Source organism: Gobio gobio, assembly GCF_949357685.1.
Source record: "Gobio gobio genome assembly, chromosome: 14".
NCBI lineage: Eukaryota > Metazoa > Chordata > Actinopteri > Cypriniformes > Gobionidae > Gobio > Gobio gobio.
The window spans coordinates 18,431,139-18,450,717 of NC_137107.1; the positions used below are offsets into that span (position 1 = coordinate 18,431,139).

Here is a 19,579-nt window from a genome sequence, read left to right on the forward strand (position 1 = left end):
CCTTGTGGCGGGAATTTGGAAGGACCTGATTGGTCCGTCCCGCCCCACGGTCTCGCCATAGGTTGCTGCAGTTGCAGCGGCACAGCCAATCAGCACGCAGCTGCTTCCTGCTGAGAGCTGTGCAGCTGCACTGCGTGTACATGGTATTTTTGGATAAAAATTTGCTTCAATATCTCGAGGAAAGGAATTCCCCCATAGCGTTTTAGCAAAACGCAATACTCGTTCCCTCATCTTAGGGAACCGAGGTTACGTTAGTAACCGAAACGTTTTTTCTGTTTTAATTTGCGGAATGGAATCCACTCTGGTGAAACGTGTTGAACAGACCAAGGGGCCGTGGACGTGTAGAACTTTTTGAATGTCCTACATACTAATTGTGTGTAAATCTGCAGAGCGTTTCCTTGCAGGGCCTGGGGATCTGCTGTTTAGCAGCATGTGTCAAGGCCTTGTGTGTCATTTAGAAATAAAGATCATCTCACTGGACGTCCATATTGTTATGGATATTCATACACACAGGCTCCCATGTGCAATCAAATGATGCGCTCATGTCGTGCGCTTCTCGGGTTTGATTGATGGCTGAAGATAATGGCTCACAAACAAACTCTCCCTCCCCCCACCCGCCCGCCCACCATGAATAAGGCAACACCTCTCTCCCTCTCGCTCTCGGAGCAGACAGCAGGGGGGAAGACATCTGACATTTATTCAATACCATCAGTAGCTCTGTAGTGGCACTGCTGAGAGAAGGAGGGAAAAATTATGATCGGCGGTTACTTAAGCTAAAAGCTACATGGTGTCAGATGGAGGCAGCACTTAAAGAAATCCACGAGTGGAGATTTCTCTTCGGTCTCTTCTTTTTTCTGGGTCGGGTAGACATATTCACCCTTTCCGAAATGGTTGCTTGCGCACAGCCGCAGTGAGTTTTTTAATAAAAGCTTGAAGCCGAGGAATTCTCTCAGTTAATAATGCAGAACAAAAGCGACATTGTGAGGGCCGGACAGCATGTGTATACGTGTGTATGCGTGCGAAAGAGGCCGTGCCACATAGACAGGACTCTGTCGCTGTGAGCGCTTGACCTTTCTCTGGTGGCGTCCCAGGAGTCAGCATTTTGGAAAAACACACCTTTGTTTACTGTCATTAGCTGATCTTAGGTCATCTGTTATGGCGCCCTCCTCGAAAAAAAGCTATTAAAAATGTAATAATCCAATTTGGGTAAAGAGACAGGCCTCTAATTTTCCTAATTTTCCATAATATACTTGAGGGGGAGGGGGGGGGTACTTTAGTCCTACAAATATAACAGAAAGCAGGGTTAACGACACGTAAACTCTTTCCTAAACCTTTCTTACTCAGTTATGGGTTCCCAAAGACATTCAGTCAACCCAGAGTATGCTCACAGTGAAGACTTCCTTCCTTCCTTCCTTCCTTTTTTTTTATCTTTAGTTAGTTTTATAGTATTTTAGTGCTTTATAATCAGTACCGTTGCAAGGGCTGTGCCAAGTGTGCGACCGCACAAGGCCTCGCGCAAAAGTAAAGGGACAGCTGACTTGATGATGTAAAGCCAATAGTTAAAGTACATTTTTTTGTCCTTCAAAATACTATAATAGTTAAAAGAAATTGCTAAAAATGTGTATTGTGATGCTGTATTATTCTGCTTGTTAAAAATGTATCATGCATTACAATATTTCTCTGTGCGTGGCAGTGATTCATGCGCAAGCATGTCAGTCAGCGCGGCATCGCACGTCAAGTTCATAGAGCTTTATTCACAGAGTCCATTCAAATTCTGATTTTGGCCGTCTCTGAAATTGGTCAAGCCATAGATATTACCTAAGAAGTTTAAGTAGCCTAAATACGCTAGAAGTCCGCGCTCATTCAAGGATGTGCATTTATTGCATGGACGGAGAAAGCATGGGCGCCTGAATTTCATCTTACGGTACAAAAGGTTTTTTATTTAACACTATTAAAGTTAAATAAGCTTATATGGTCTAACTATTACGCACCTTTCGGAGCATCAGTGAGAGCAATGGCACCACAGAACGAGAAAAGCCTACTCTATCTCTAGACGTTTTGAACGGTTTTAAATCTGAAAACTGCAAAAAGCAACAAAATTGTCAGACATCCATTTAGCGCATGTTCACAGAGAAAAACAACTGAAAAACAGCGTTAGTTCTCTCAATACTGCCTGTTTATTTTACTGACTGATAAATCACTTCAGATGATTCAGCTAGAGAGCAGTCCAAACTCATTCATACACTGCGCAGTTCAGTTACACAGTTATTGAACTTAATGCTGTTACACTGAATATACCATTTTTTTCCTTAAATATCCACATAAACAACAAATTGTTCGTCACTATAGCAACAGCAGACCCCGTTAATATACCCCCGGGCCTTGCACATCACATTCGCACGGGGCCTCGCACCACCCTTGCGACGGGCCTGTTTATAATATTGTGCAAAATCGGTAATACTGAATAAATCTAAAGTAAACTAACCATGGAACCAGCTCTGGAGTAGGTTATGTTCAGAGAATAAGAGTGTGTTCACACTTGGCATGTTTGGTTCAAACATTTAAACAAACCCTGGTGTGATTGCTCTGTTAGTGCGATTTATTTGAATACGTGTGAATGCTGCCATCTGAACCCTGGTGCGCACCAAACAAGTGGACCGAGATATCTGAAAAGATTGGTCTCGGTCCGCTGCCAAACGAACTCTGGTGTAGTTTGAATGAAATATGAATGCAACACGGTCCAAAGACATGTAAACGAACCAAAAGATTCGACCCTAAAAAGGACAGAATGCTGAAGCGTACCTGTTTTTTCTCTAAATAGTTGCGATGTTGCCCATCACCGCTCAGAACAAGCATGAGAACCGCATCTCCTCGCAGCAGATCTTCCTTTGTGTGTGTGACGGAGGGATTCCTGACGCTGTTTTGACACCTTTGCACATTTGATAAACTCTTCACAAGTTCTCAGCTGCTCAAAATACCCTCATATATGGGCTACGCACATACAATGAGCGCATTTAGCCCAGCACACAGTATTGTTTTGGATGTTCTGTATGTTCCGTCACAAAATATACGTAATAAAAGCAACCAATCAGGTTGTGAACATATCTCTATGCTTTAAGGGGCCAGATTTACTAAACAGTGCAAATTAGTGTGAGAGCGCAATTCCATAAAAGCACCGATGGGAGTGGACAGTTCTCCGCGTGATCTACTGATGACGCACAAAATTAATGAACACAGACGCAGCCGGATCATTTCCATAATAACCAACGCAATCTACCAGTTAGCGTCTGGTATAAGACATGTATTATTTTTGGGTAGTAAATAATGGCGCAAACACCAGTAAATTGACGAGCGCAAACCTTAGTAAATCACCCTGGCTCATGATTCTTTTAAATACTCTCCTTCCATAAATTTTGCGCCTGAAAGGAAAACTTCTACAAATGCAAATGCAATAAGGTCAGGCGCTAAAATAATTGTGTCCATGCCTTTTCAGCATTCATTTTTCACTGTGTCTTTAATAAATCCTGACAGCAGTTTTTTTTATTGCCAAAAGAGGGTTTGTTGGTGCAAAATGTTAGTAAATCTGGCCCTAGGTTCGTTGTTAAAATGGCAATTGTGAACACTAAGTGGACCAGGATTACTTTTTTTTTTTTGCTGGTCCGATCCAAACGAACCAAGTGAACTGAACTACAAGTGTGAACACACCTTAAGTTGCTATGGCTACTTGCATACCCTGAAAGTCACCTCAGTTTTTGGAGCCATAAGTTGAGGTTATCTGTAAACTTATCCGAGTATGTTGAATAACCTGCTTTATGGAATACCCCCCAGGTGTCTATTAAGGCTTGGTTAAAGGGATAAAGAGATAGGGATATCCCATTAAAGGGATAGTCTTTCCAAAAATGAAAATTCTGTAATCATTTACTCAACCTCAAGTTGTTCCAAACCTGAATTAATTTATTTTTTTGCTGAACAAAAAAGATTATATTTTGATGAATGTCGGAGACTAAAGAGTTGATGAGCCTCATTGACTTCTATAGTATTCTTTTCCCCATACTATGGAAGTCAAAGGGGGAAACAACTCTTTCTTCCATATTTTTCAAAATATCTTCTTTTGTGTTCAGCAAAAGAAAGAAATTCATCCAGGGTTGGAAATAATGATCGAATTTTCATTTTTGGGTGAACTATCCCATTAATGGTTTTTTCCCTCCATCTTTGTTTTTTTCTTTGGCCACAGATTATTAAACATTTCATCCATTCTGAAAATCAACTAGCCAACCGGTAGGTGGTTGGAGACATTTGTCCTAATTTCTTGGCGTCGTCTAGGTTGCACCGCCCTGCACTTGGCTTGCCTCAACCCTCCAGCGAAACTGCTAGTTATAGTTAACAATAGTCTTCGTCTGACAATCGCAATCAAGATAATGGAACACAGTGTGAGACAAGCCTGTGGGGGGGGGGAACAGCCCTACCACGGCCAAAGCCTTTCCCAAATTAAAAGCATTGGCCTTTAATCTGAGAAATATTGGATGGCTTTATAAGGAAGAGAGTGATGACTAAACATACATACCTGAAAATGTCAGGTGTGACCTTGCCTGTACTGAAATGCAGTACAATTTAAAGGCAATACAAGCTTTACTGACAACATCTGTGGAATGAAAATAATTTAAACTTCAGTTTGTACCTCATTCTGTAAAAACGTGTTGACAGAAATGCACTTCAAATGGAAAGCTATGGGGCCGTCGCAGTTAAGAGTTAAATACAAAAATACTAAAAAATATATTTCTATTGTTTGAGATATTATTTTTTTTATTATATATTTGATATTATATATATTTTTTTAATTTAATATTAAGTATCAAGTAATTGCAGGCTTGGTGAGTTTTCTGTCAAAAATGTGTGTATGTCTTATGTTTCATTCTTTATTTTACATATCTTAGATAGATGAAGTGTTAATGTAGTAATTATTCAGTAAATCAGTGAATCATTTTGCTTCTGTCTGCCACATATACTTCTGGTCCGCTCTATTGTACACTAATTAGTTTAGTCGTACAACACTGAGAGCAAAGTGTGGAATGAAATCAGCTGTGGTTGTCTGACTGTGAGAATAGAGCTTTAGTTGGTGGCAGTCTGAGACCAGACAGCTTCATGCAAAGTGTGTGTGTGTGTGTCTGTGTGTGTACGTTTGCAAGAGAAAGGATTTCAGTAGTATTGGTTGAATGCATGGACATATGGAGACTGACTCCTCTTGGGCATCAGCGGGTACCAGGAGCCCCATCATCCTCTCTGGCTGTCTCTCTCCCTCGCACTGTCTCTCTCTCTGTCTGTCTCTCTGAGCTGGCACACTGGTAGCGCCTCTCCCTGGGATACTCAAGCCTTTCAAACATGAGTAATTGATGAATTGTATGCAATATGCAAATGTGAATGCATAAATCTCCTGACTGACAGCTTAATTTATGTGAGCCTTTAAGAATGCAGGATTAGATTTTAATTAAATATCTTCAAAGGCACCCTGACTCGTACATTTTTCTCTTGCCTCAGCTGCCGTCTTTGTTGTTGTTTAAACCGTTTTCCATTATAATTTTGGAAATCAGATTTTGTTTTCCCTTTGTGTCCTCCCGCACCCCCTCCGGCCATGGTTCAACCCTCGGCCTTTGCGCCTTCTTGGGCTAAACTTTATTACAATCCGCTCTCGTCAAAAGACAACAAAGTTTGATTCTGCGAACAAACTCTTAGACACTCAAGCCCCGCCCATTCAGCTGAAAGGGGTGTGGTTTGATTCTCCTACCTCAGAACTTCCATGTGGGCCCGCCCCCGTCTTTTCAGCCACATTGTCTCAGCGAGACAAGCAGGTGTCGCCTGTTCATGAATATTGAATAAGGCCGCTTAAAAGATGACAAGGGCACATTTACGAAGCTGGGAGAGAATAAAAAGTGCTTAGTAACCCAGTTTTCGCCGGTCCCCAGCAGAGCGCAATGCTGTCGCCGGGGATTTGAGCAGAGTGATTGGTTGCGACGAGCGCACTGACAGGGTTTTCTTCTCCGGCGTGTGGAACGTGCAGTAACGTGTGAATGACTTTTCACTGCCATCTGTTCCTCCAGCCCGATGGGATACGTGAAAGAGAGGAGAGTGTATGCGTGTGTGTGATTGTATACTCACTGCTCTTCACTGTCTGTCGTGGCTGTAGGGAACACACATGGGCATCATGCCTGCAAGTGGGAAAGGGAGATGAAAAATATTCCCATACCAGGGAATTCTCAGGGTGTGAAAGGCTCCATTACAGTCAGATTGACTAAAGCACTGAGCGGTTCACATGGAGTCGACTCGATGTACTGACAGGCAGCCATCAGTAGACCTGCATTACAATCGCTTAAAGGATTACTTCACTTTAAAATTAAAATTATCCCATGATTTACTCACCCTCAAGCCATCCTAGAAGTATATGACATTCTTCTTTCTGATGAACACAATCAGAGTTATATTAATAAATATTCTGACGCTTCCAAGCTTTATAATGGCAGTGAACGTGGCCAACGAATTTGAAGTTCAAAAAAATTCATCCATCCATTATAAAAGTAATCCACACGGCTCCAGGGCCGTCATAAAGGCCTTCTGAAGCGCATTGATGGGTTTTTGTAAGAAAATGTTTAAAACTTTATAAAGTAAAATATCTAGCCAGACCTCCTTCCATATTCAACTTACGGAAAAAGCGTAACTGGCGCGACGTATGACATCCTAAACGTAAGCGGTTTGAACTGCGAGAGGTGTTACACTTTCTTGATAAGATATAGATACGTGTGGTGTACATTTATGATGGATGGGTGCGCATTTTTGAGCTTCAAACTCGTGGGTCCCATTCACTGCCATTATATTTGATATATATATATATATATATATATATATATATATATATATATATATATATATATATATATATATATATATATATATATTATATATATATATATACACTCACCAAAAGGATTATTAGGAACACCTGTTCAATTTCTCATTAATGCAATTATCTAATCAACCAATCACATGGCAGTTGCTTCAATTAATTTAGGGGTGTGGTCCTGGTCAAGACCATCTCCTGAACACCAAACTGAATGTCAGAATGGGAAAGAAAGGTGATTTAAGCAATTTTGAGCGTGGCATGGTTATTGGTGCCAGACAGGCCGGTCTGAGTATTTCACAATCTGCTCAGTTACTGGGATTTTCACACACAACCATTTCAAGGGTTTACAAAGAATGGTGTGAAAAGGGAAAAACATCCAGTATGCGGCAGTCCTGTGGGCGAAAATGCCTTGTTGATGCTAGAGGTCAGAGGAGAATGGGCCGACTGATTCAAGCTGATAGAAGAGCAACTTTGACTGAAATAACCACTCGCTACAACCGAGGTATGCAGCAAAGCATTTGTGAAGCCACAACACGCACAACCTTGAGGCGGATGGGCTACAACAGCAGAAGACCCCACCAGGTACCACTCATCTCCACTACAAATAGGAAAAAGAGGCTACAATTTGCACGAGCTCAACAAAATTGGACAGTTGAAGACTGGAAAAATGTTGCCTGGTCTGATGAGTCTCGATTTCTGTTGAGACTTTCAGATGGTAGAGTCAGAATTTGGCATAAACAGAATGAGAACATGCCTTGTTACCACTGTGCAGGCTGGTGGTGGTGGTGTAATGGTGTGGGGGATGTTTTCTTGGCAAACTTTAGGCCCTTTAGTGCTAATTGGACATCGTTTAAATGCCACGGCCTATCTGAGCATTGTTTCTGACCATGTCCATCCCTTTATGACCACCATGTACCCATCCTCTGATGGCTACTTCCAGCAGGATAATGCACCATGTCACAAAGCTCAAATAATTTCAAATTGGTTTCTTGAACATGACAATGAGTTCACTGTACTAAAATGGCCCCCACAGTCACCAGATCTCAACCCAATAGAGCATCTTTGGGATGTGGTGGAACGGGAGCTTCGTGCCCTGGATGTGCATCCCACAAATCTCCATCAACTGCAAGATGCTTTCCTATCAATATGGGCCAACATTTCTAAAGAATGCTTTCAGCACCTTGTTGACTCAATGCCACGTAGAATTAAGGCAGTTCTGAAGGTGAAAGGGGGTCAAACACAGTATTAGTATGGTGTTCCTAATAATCCTTTAGGTGAGTGTATGTATATATAAATACATTTAAAAAATATAAAAAAATATATATAAAAAAAAATATATATATAACAAAAAATATATATATATATATTCCCCAATTTTTGGTTCTCAAATGGTCAAAAATGTGCTGATCGGGAACAGTTTATGATCTTTATGCGCCGTTCAAAGCATTTGCTTGACCTTACGTTATCATGTTACTACTAGGCACAATCAGTGTAAGATCATGCAATACTTTTTTATCCAAAATTTGATGACCTAAATAATTGTTGGATGCAGCACTACGTCAGTACTCTATCCTTGTTTGTAGTAAACATACCAAGTCACATATTTCCATACAATTAGAATTCCAGTACTTTATCTGGAACATTGTGTCAAGTACATGACGACTGTACCTTTCCAAAAGTGCTCTTGAAAATGAAAGGATGGGTTTTATATAAGGGAAGCACCTGTCACAAGCGAGGAAAGAACTGCTCGGCCTCTAACAATACCCAGTCAAAGTGGAGCTAAATAAGAAAATAGCTTTAAGAGTCCCGCGGGAGTCAAGTGCCTGTTCACGCACAATCGCCTGACTGCAGACTTCTAACGACTCCAGCATGTTGGCTTTTTTTTTTTATCTTGTATTTCGGGCACGCCTCGATTAGGAATGCTCAAAAGGAGCAAGTGAGTCAGATGCTCCAAATGAGGAAAGAAAGAACGCTTCTTGTTCTTCAACACACGTCGACGTAGAGCTTTAAAGGAAATGGTTTTCCACCTCGCTTTAAGCACGACCCGGAAACGTCTGCTTTTCTTTTCACTGATGTGCGATTTCAAGTTAGTAGCTGAGCGTCTTCAGAGGCGAGATCTTTTGACATTTAGCTGATTTTTCTTCCTGCACCACATTGACCTCACGGAATCATTTGCTGCCCCGCCATGATGTTTTCTAATTTGCTTTCCTCAAAGGAAATGGAGTCGTGTTATCGGAACGCTGAGGTAATTGATTGTTTTCCAACGTGGCTTTTGTCAGAATGATGTAAAAACCAACTTTAAAACAAATTCAGGCCTTTGCGGAGATTTTTAAATAGTGAATGTTATTTGCGACCTTTATTAGGTTTCTCTCTCACCTTTGGCCTAGTGATTAGCATTACGTGGTGTTCATGTGAGAGACACCAGTTCGAATCCACCCTGCGTCATATTTCGATCCCCCGCAATTTTCTCTGTCCATACAATCACATGCATAAAAAGGATGTTTCACTGATAAAAGTCAAACAAAACAAGACTGAAAAGTAGTTTGTCAAACTCTCCCAGAATCAAAGACTCCATTAATTTCATCTGCACTGGAGAGGGATTGTGGTCTGGCAAACTGTGCTGATGTTTTTTTTTTTTTTTACAGTACAGTTAACTCCATCGACTGCTCTCCACTTACAGGCACTACAACAGCTAAAGTGATTCATGTTGATTGCCTCTCTTTTCCACCACGCTCCACTGTTCATAGTTTTTAATTAGATTAGTAATGTGATGGTCCAAAGTGATTCCCATTTGCCAGAGACCTTGACAAGCTTGTCAACAGATCAGCGCGTCAAACTGAAATATCTTGGAGTAGGAAAGGGAGGAAGGCCCATGTGGTGACGTATGGACAAAACTGGACACTGAAGGGGTCACTTTGAAGTTTACCATCGATCCTTTTGACTTGTAGTAAAGATGCTGTTTATTGGCCTTGTTCAAATGCAGTATTGCTTCAAGTCTGAAATGTAAGTACTTGAAAATATGCTTAAGTGCACTACTAAGGTCTTTTAGATTGAAGAAGAATCTGAGAGAGATGGAAGTAAAGTTTAGGACAGGGGTTAAAACTTAATGCCAAATAACCCCCAAATATGATGACAAAAAAAAAGAGAAAGTGACATGTGAAGGCTAAGTAAGGTAACCCATACTTGGAATTTGTCCTCTGTATTTAACCCATCCAAGTTAGTGCACACACATTAGGATCAGTGAGTAGTGAACTTGCCTGGTGGTGCCTGGGGAGCAATTGTTGGTTCGGTGCCTTTCTCAAGGGGATCGCAGTCATTTCCTGCCGGTGTTGAGAATCAAACCCGCAACCTTCGGGTTACCAGTCTGACTCTCTAACCATTAGGTGTTTTGCAAACACTTCCCCCAACTCAAACATCACAAACACAGCTCTTACCGATGCTTGTAAAGCAATGCTTCAACAGGTAAAAGTTGGCTACTTTCAATAAAAGGTCCAGTATACTTAGCCGTGCTGCTTTGTGTCATGAGTAAGCAATTGAGTAATAATCAACCCATCCAGTAAACCTGCACCGTGCACACTTTTTTCACGATGTGCCACAGCTGTTTGAGGTGGTCTACACTGACATGTCAAAGTAAACAATATGAACTGGAATATACGCATGACGTGTTCATGACCTGTTTAAATTAAGTGAAATTTGGCTTGCACTTCTGTGATCGAAGCTGATTTTTCCCACATAACAATAGCTATTAGTCTAGACTATATATATAAAAAAGACGATGTGCTCATATTATGGTTGCACTTTATTTTACAGTATGTGCACTTACGTGTACTTACCTAAGAAAGTACTGGGTAATATAAGGTAACTACCTGGGTTAAGGTTAGGTTTAGGGGTAGGTTCATGGTTAGTACCTAGTTACTACCCAGTTATTGTAATAACTATTATAAGTACATAGTATGTACATGCGAAACAGGACTGTAAAATAAAGTGCTACCCATATTACATATGAATGGTGCAACGTAGGGATGGCTCGATACCACAATTTTGGCTTCGGTACGGTACCACAATCTAATACCGAAGTACCGATATTAAATCGATACCATACAGGGTCTGAATTTTGATGCGGGTATTACGCATAATTTTACTCACTCTCGCAAGTTTTGGGTTTATGAAGCGGGAAATTACCGCAAATGTTTATTATTAAATTAATCAACAAAGATTATCACATTAATCAGTCATTTGGAAACTTTTTTGTAAGTAATTTCAGCATTACTGCGCGTCTCCATTCTATCAAAATGAGCAAATTGCTTCTGGCTTCAAAAGACATCATGCATGGACTATAAAAGCAGTCTGCACGCTCAGATTCAACACTTTCGCTTCCGTTTCGGGACAGCTGACGGAAATCACTGCGCACGTCTTTTTAAACCTCGCCAATTTGAACATGCAAGCGATTTTATAGCATTTCGTAATACATATGGGATGAGAGCTCTTTGAGAGAGAGCTTTCTTTGCGCTCATGCCAACAACAAACACACACACACACACACACAAGCCTAAAGAGCTCGCGCATTCCAAATTAAATTGTTTTTCCTCAGTCAAATACACACAAAATTATGTCAAAAATGTCAATCTTTAGTGAGTAGTCACATAAACAGAGTTGGGTATGTCTGTCGCGGATGTAAATAGTGCAAGTATGCGTGCAAATATTAGGTCTAAAGTAACGTCACTGGTTGAAACGAACGCTGGAGATTTCATAATATTTAAACGATACGATCTTATGTATGTGCGTTAATCAGTGTTAAAAGAAAAATGTCTAAATTAGATCGTTAGAATTATGCACTCACCTGTCGATCTCATAATGTCTTACAAGTCAGGAATTAAGTGACCGATGCTTGGCAAGGTTTGATGGTTCTTCAGCAGTTTTATAAGCAAAGTAATTCCAAGTTTCACGTCTACTCTCTTTATTAATGTGTTTTGTGCGTGTTGAGTGAGATTCAACTGCTGTATTCATCTTGTTCTGTTGCCACATTTGCCGGTTTCACGTCAGTTTGGGTAGCGCGCTGCCACCTAGCGGTGTACTTCGGAACAGCAGCATATACCGAAATGAGCAAAATCATGATATCGTACCGTTTGAAATAAAATATATACCGGTATTTTTCCAGTACCGGTATACCGCGCATCCCTAGTGCAACGCGCAATATGCTAGAATAAGTCCCGCCTTCTAAATGAAAGAGCCAATCGCTGATTGATAGTCATCGCATCACTGCAGCTGCCATTAGAAGCTCTGGTTGCTATAGTCTTTATGTGCCAGAGAAACAAGCGCACAGACATCTTTAGAATTTTGTGTTTGAACTTCTTTTTTTTTTGCGGTAGCTCTGTATATTTCTATTATATCGCTGTCGAAGAGTAATTAGCTGGTGAATTGGATTTACTTATTGTAGAGTTAACAAAAGTTATCATGAGCATTGTAATGTTTGAAGCGGATGTCATAAAAGTCAGTAGACCGGGAAGATTTTTAAAACAAGCGGTTCATTCAGAAATCCGTTACTTCCGAGCTTACCTTCATGGTGTGCAAACACAAACCGGAAGACTGAACACAATGAGCGCAGTGCTGAAAAGGGGCGGGACTACATAAGGTCTATAGAAACAGTCAGTGCTGTGAGACTCTTGCTTAGTACTGCACATGCGCTTTGGCTGGTCTAGCCTGAAAAAAAACAACACTATTTGAGCATAAGAAACAACACTTGTGGGGCAATTCATGTGAGATTTTGTTGCTGATTTGAAATGTTAATTAAGTTGTGTTGGGAAAGCAGTTTTTGAGATTTCAGGATCCCCCATTCAAGTAGAAATTTGGTCTTGGGTGCCCGAAATAGCTGGCGTTGCAAATTTGGCCGCTGAGTGAATAGAATTTCCTTGAAATGGACTTTGGTGTAACGCGTCAGTCATGGTCCCACAGCGGCTGAACACCCTTTGACTCCGCCTGGTACAGTAGCCACACCCAAACTCACGCTATTGGTTGAGCTGGAAAGAGATTGTTTTGATGGTGCCTAGGATGCTCAATGTTTAGACTTGTTTTGGGGAAAATTAACCCATGAATGCCATTAATGAAAGATAAACTGGGTTGAGAGATTGTTAGTGTTGTAGTACTCGAGACCGGTCTTAAGACCATTTTTTGATGGTCTTGGTCTTGTCTCGGTCTTCGACTGCATTTCGACTGCATTTCTCCTCGGTCTTGTCTTGGTCTCGGACTTAGAGGACTCGGAATTTATCTCAAGACCAAAACTGCAAGGATATCACTAAATTGCCAGTGCATTGTCTGATTCAACATCATTAATGTGATTTGATGTAAAACTTACAGCTTAAAATACAATCAATATCTTTTTTATAATGTGATTTCTTGTGTTGCTGTGCTGCCGGGTTCAAAATCAATGCAGCATTGTCTCAAAAATGCCCAAAATTAATATAAATGACCACAAAATTCTGATATTTAGTTTATTTATATAACATAGAGTATAATTAAGCAATATCACAAGAGTAAGAGAGCTGTAGTTATACAAATGTTCAATAAACAAGAAGTTAATATTAAATGACAAATTTTAAACTGTGTTTTTGCTAATTCTGCAACGTTTTGTTATTAAATGAATCAGCTGCTTTGAACAAATCGGTTGAACAAAGGATTCCGTGACTGTTCAATAATGTTAATGTTTTAATGTTAAATTAATCTGAACATTATTTATGCAGGTGTAATTGTACCAATTCAGATGCAACTTCTGTGCCATGAATTTTATTGTTAGTGATTTGATTGGTAACAGTGTTACAGTGTCTTTTTAAATATAAGTAATTTCTCAGAGAGTAGATATGGATCTTTTAGATGAATTTAAGGAGTGCTGGTCTGGTCTTGGTCTTGACTCAGTCTCGCCCTGTCCTGGTCTTGACTTGGTCTCGGCACACACTGGTCTTGGTCTCGACTTGGTCTCGGTTTAGGTGGTCTTGACTACAACACTAGAGATTGTATTTTAACATAAAAAAAGAAAATCGAACCCTTTGCCTTTAATGATAACGTTATGTCAAAAATATTACTGTTAAAGGAAAATAATGAATTATTAATAATTTAAAGGTATCTGTATAGTACTTTTGAAAATGTTAACAATCATTGGTGCAATGCAGCTTCCCCAATAGACCCTTTTCACAGACTGTGATAATGCATTTTAACGGTCGTCAATATCGTAAATCCAGCAGTTTTGTATTTTCATTTTTTGTAAATGTATGTACATTTATAACACTAATACTTTGTATTTTATTACTTTTGCATCAAATTACAAAAAACAAGTTACCGCTGCTGTGAGGGTGTTTCTAATACAGTGTCTATGGGAGTGATGGTAATAATTAATATCTTTCTTTCTTTCACTGCCGTTATCAATCTCACTATTTTTTTCCCTCTTTCTGAAAGTTGTGAAATCACTATTGTGGAGTTTTTCTTTTGCTATATGAGCAAATGGGCACACAAAAAATATATTTAAAGTATTCTCTCATTCACCGCTATAAAAGTTAACCCAACATGACGACTGACGACTTCCGCTCTGAGAAACCCGGAAATGTGAAAAGGGTCTATACTTTTTCTATTCTCTGAAATTTTCCGCAGACCCACAGTTTAAAACCCCCTAGTTTCGCCAATATGTTTTACAGCTGTTTTTACAGAAGTTTTACAACGAAGTACGACATTGAACCGATTTTATGTTAATGCTAACATTAATGTACAAAAATAAAAGAAAATATTGGGATCCAAAAAAACGTCATTAAAAGTTGGTGCCTGTGATGTTTCAGTAGAGCAGTTGTTCTCCACAATCAATGGCAAACTTGGTGGCAAATGCCGTTTTGTGTCGACTTTAAATCTTCTGTCTACTTTGGCTGAGGTCTGTATATGTGCACACATTGTATGCGGCCACGAATGACTTCTATTAAGAACAAGTTGCTCATTGCTGTGTCCTTCCTCTTTGCTTTGCTCTGATCAGTTTAGTGGTGATTCTGCTCTGGTTTGTGTTTGTTAGCGCTGCAGTATTAATAGAATGGTGAAAAACACTTGCTGCTTGATGTTCTTGGACCTGATCCAATGATATGCAGCAGTTGAATTAGCATTTTGCTTTTCTGGCTTATTTTGCTCTGCCAGCACCCTTGCGCAGGGTTCGAACTGTCATGTACCTGTCTCTTTGATAGCCCTTCTCACAATGAAGTGTGAGAGATAAGTGTGTGTGTGTTTGTGTTTTGTGTTGAATAATTTGTCTAGCGTGTTGTACGTTAGTGGCACGTGTTTCTAAGACTGTGCTTGTTCATGTATCTATCATGACAGAGGATGATGTATAACCGTATGTTTTTGGTTTGATGTGCGTGTGTGTGTGTAAAATGTAGGAACTTGATTCTGCTCTGAAAGAACTTACCTTTTCATTGTTTTGTCTGACGAGACTGAATTTTCCATAAAATCACTTTATTATAAGGCTCATTGAAATATAAAAGTTTCCACGATAAAGATAACGTGATAACGTCAAGATTATGTGTCTGTTTCTTAGAAATGTACTCTTTGTATTCATATTGGTTCAATGCAGTTTTGAAAACTACATTTCAAGAACAGTTTTAATTTAATGTCTTTAGAGAATGTCATGTGGTGTAACCATCAAGTGAATAAAACCCCCCAAAAACATTACAAATTTCTCCGACACCTTGAATACATGAGTGATCTCAATTATTATTTTCAAATATGTTTTAAAACAGTGCTTTTTTTTCAGGGTAAAAGTTGTTTTTTGTCAGAACAGGTAAAGATATTGTTTTTTGTGAACGAGTGGGCAGGATAATTTTCACATTGTTGCAACAAAATTCTAGGCTAAGAAAAATGTTTCGGTTTTCGGTTTTGGTTTCCTCTTTTTCGGTTTTCGGTTTCGGCCAAGAATTTTCATTCCGGTGCATCCCTAGTCAAAACACCTCCAGGTCCCAGGAAACACCTCAGACCCCAGAGGGTTAATGTCATTTTACAACCAGAATTAACTTTACCATGTCATAAAGTCAGATTATTATGTTCTATCCAAGCTCTCTCTTTAAAGGGTTACTTAAGCAATTTAGCATTAAGCTTTGTATCAGTAGAAACCTGGTAGTATATTCAAATTATGGTACTTTTCCCCCTCATATCCCCCTGAGACGAGAGAATTATGCATTTTATTTCTGGAAAAAAATCGTCATTTTGCGTCATCTGAGGATTTTTTGGCCAGAGGCTAAAAACTACAGCCAGTAGAAGGAGCTAGTTCCACACAGGGCTTAAAAACGGAAAAAAATATAAATCGGTTCACTCCGAGCAGAATCTATATTATAGCGTTTCCGTTTTTGCGTTCCTCAATAAACATTACTGTTCCGAAAACGGTTTGATTTGAAAAAATACCGGTTAATAACGTTATTTTAATTTAGCCTATACAAATATGTATAAATAGACTTATTTTTCACTCAATAATAATAATACGCATGGTAATTAGACTTGAATATTTATTTCATAACATTTTTAAAACCACAACAGAAATGCATGCATTAATTACAAAGCATAAACAGCGGACCTGTTTTAATGGAGCGTTAGACAATCGAAAGTGGCCCTCTTATGCCTAATTCTTTTCAGAAGAGTGATAACATTCTTTGTACATAACTTTTTTTCAACACGACTTGTTTTAAAAATTGCATGAATAAAGAATAAATAAACTGGATAACCATTGCTCTTTTAATGCACCGTCAACTGCTAATTTCAAAGCAAACACTGCGCAACACGTCCTTGCATCACATAATCAAATTCAGTCAGCTAATAAAGCTCGATCATTTAATGCAATATAACATACCATTTGATACGAAGCATCAACCGTCTATATAGAAAACATTGACCTGTCCTGTATTGGCAATCTGAAAGACTATAGGAAAAATGTTTGATAGATGCTACTAACCTACTTGGATAGGCTTAAACGGAATCCATAAACTAGCCTAAATCAGTCTATTTGAGCTTAAAGTCCGTACTGCTTATTTAAACGTACGAAAAGAATGTCCTCCAATACCTGCGCTTTCATTGTAGACCTCAGCGGGGAAAGAAACGTACTTGAGGCATGAAAATGCGCGCTCTACATTGACTTGTATTACCGGTAGATTCATAGATGACTGCTGCGCGGGCATTTCACTCACACTTGATCCGTCAACATGCTGTACTACTCAATTCATGATTGGTCACTGCCAAATTAAAATATTAAAAGAACGATAAAATAACGTTATTAACCTCCTGCTGCGTTTGTCCCGTTACTTTCGTTCGGCTCACTCACACTTTATTGAAAAGACACGTTCAGTTTTTAATTGTAGTGTTTATTCTCTAACTGAATTAAATTAGTGTATTATTATGAAGTTCAAAACGACGGTGAACTTCAAGAGAGGGAGTGGCCTCGTAGGGCAGCGAAGCAAGTGCATTCTGGGAGTTGTTGTCTTTCATCCACATGAGACAAAAATACATTTTCTGTCTTTTCTCAGTCTAGAAGGCACCAAATTCAAAAATAATTTCACATTTCTACAACATAAATGACCCAGTTTAAATACACATTCATCTTCCCAGCGCTGAAAAAACCCTTTAAGCCAATACGGAAGTGACTTAAACTGCAATTCATCGATTGGCCGCTAGAGACAGTCTCCAAAACGGAGTCAATCCCATAGAGCCCCCATGTTAAAATGCACAATTTTACAGCAGAAAATATGTTTGGTCACTTGAGTGACAGATGGATTCTGCTGTCACTACTAGCCGTTTGTCTGCTCCACCCACGTCCCGCCTCTTTGCCCATTTTCAGTTATGAAAGCCGTGACACGCTGCCAAGATGGTGATGGCTGACAACGGCAACTTTGGGCTTCACAAATGCTCTTCAGAAACCTATGGGTGACGTCACGGACACTATGTCCATTGTTTTATACAGTCTATAGTTGTACTAGATGACTTTTTTGTTTTTAAATAATACGACTAAGACAATTTTTTTAAGAATGATTTTATATGTTGTTTTTTCCCATACTAATAAACAATTATACCAATTCATATCAATAATTAATTTATTTTAATGAGGCTTTTGTCCTCATTAAGATATCAATTAATAAAAATGAAAAATTAAAGGTCCCGTTTTTTGTGTTTTTTTGAAGCTTTGATTGTGTTTACAGTGTGCAATATAACATGTGTTCATGTTTCGCGTGTAAAAAAACACAGTATTTTTCACACAATTTACTTATCTGTATACTGCTGTTTTCACTGTCCTCAAAACGGCTTGAAAGATTTCCCTGTTCTATGAAGTCCCTCCTTCAGAAACACGTAACGAGTTCTGATTGTGCCAGCGGTTCCCGTGTTGTGATTCGACAGCAGCTTAGGGCACGCAGAGCGCACGTTACCGGAAAGGTCACGCCTCTTACCATAACGGGGATGCGTGCGCTCAATGATCTCTAAGTACAGCGTCCCTGGGAAAGCCAAACAAAGGTGACTTGACTCCGGGATGAAAATAACAGCGTCTCGACGACATGGCGACAAACAAACTATACAAACGCAACCGAACGCAACACTTCCTCTTATCCACGCGGGAGCAACAAGACCACGCCCCCTTTTTCGCGTACTCTTGTGGGCGGAGGTTAGTCGACAAACTGCTCTACTGACGTAATTAAAGCAGGATGTACAGAGTTGTAGTCCCAACCAGCCATTCGCTGTAGGCTTTGAAAGGGAACTTCTGTTAAATAAAATATCTCGCTTGGCATTGAACTTTGAGCTTTATAATTTTACAGGTATTATATATGCTCTAACAGCAACATTACACACTAACTAAAGTTTGAACAATGGGATCACGAAGAACAGGACCTTTAATTAAAAACATGCTTATGTTTTGTGAGTGATTGTATCATATATTATCATGTATTCAAGATATTTTATGTATGAATTCCTTTTTTTAAATGTATTTTTGGAAAGAAAAAAAGGGCCATGTCATTGACCCCAAAGTAGCTTATATTTGGTGTTCACCACTCAAAACACATTATACAGTCATGTTACCTTGTTACATGTTAAAGCAAAAATTTATGCAAATGTACACTGAAAAAAACTGAAAAATTACACAAAAAATTGCAAATACATTGAATTAAATGTGACATTTTGAGGTAGAATGTCTGAAATAGTATTTTCTTGCATAACATACTCATGTAATTTTTGTTTTATTTACTACTTCAAAAAAAAATCTTCTTTTACAGTGTGTTTCATGTCAATAAAACCCCTGTTGTCTGTTTTTCTCTCTCCAGTTCTCGGCCTGGTCGTCCTCCCAAGCGTTCTCTCGGCGTGGCGATGCAGGACAGCTCTCGTCTGCTTCCTCACAGCGTTCACGGGCTGCTCTCTCCGGGTCTGCTCTCCCCGACAGGTAAGACCCCCCTCTCTCGCTCACCCACCTGGAAGACCTAAAAATACCAGCCCTCACCCGTCAATGAACGACACGCTCAGACGGACACCAGTGTGTAAAACACTACGTATAGGAAAGTTTTTTTTTCTTCTTCTGTGTAATCTGGATTTCATTTTTATTTTTATCTGTGCTGTCTGTCTCTTTTCCCATCTCTCTGGCTCTCCTTTTCTCTCCTCCTCCTCCTCCTCCACCCACTCTTCCACCTTCTGCAAATCAGC

At 39.6% G+C, this 19,579-nt stretch overlaps 1 protein-coding gene across 3 annotated transcripts in view; it reads left to right on the forward strand.

Moving 5' to 3' along the window:
- The window catches only part of dacha (dachshund a), a 207,375-nt gene that overhangs the window by 79,227 nt on the left and 108,569 nt on the right, over positions 1 to 19,579 (forward strand). For all 3 annotated transcript variants that reach the window (XM_079835375.1, XM_079835374.1, XM_079835376.1), the window contains exon 2: positions 19,207 to 19,322. In XM_079835375.1, the coding sequence (XP_079691501.1) occupies positions 19,207 to 19,322 (116 nt within the window). The remainder of the gene's footprint in view (positions 1 to 19,206; positions 19,323 to 19,579) is intronic.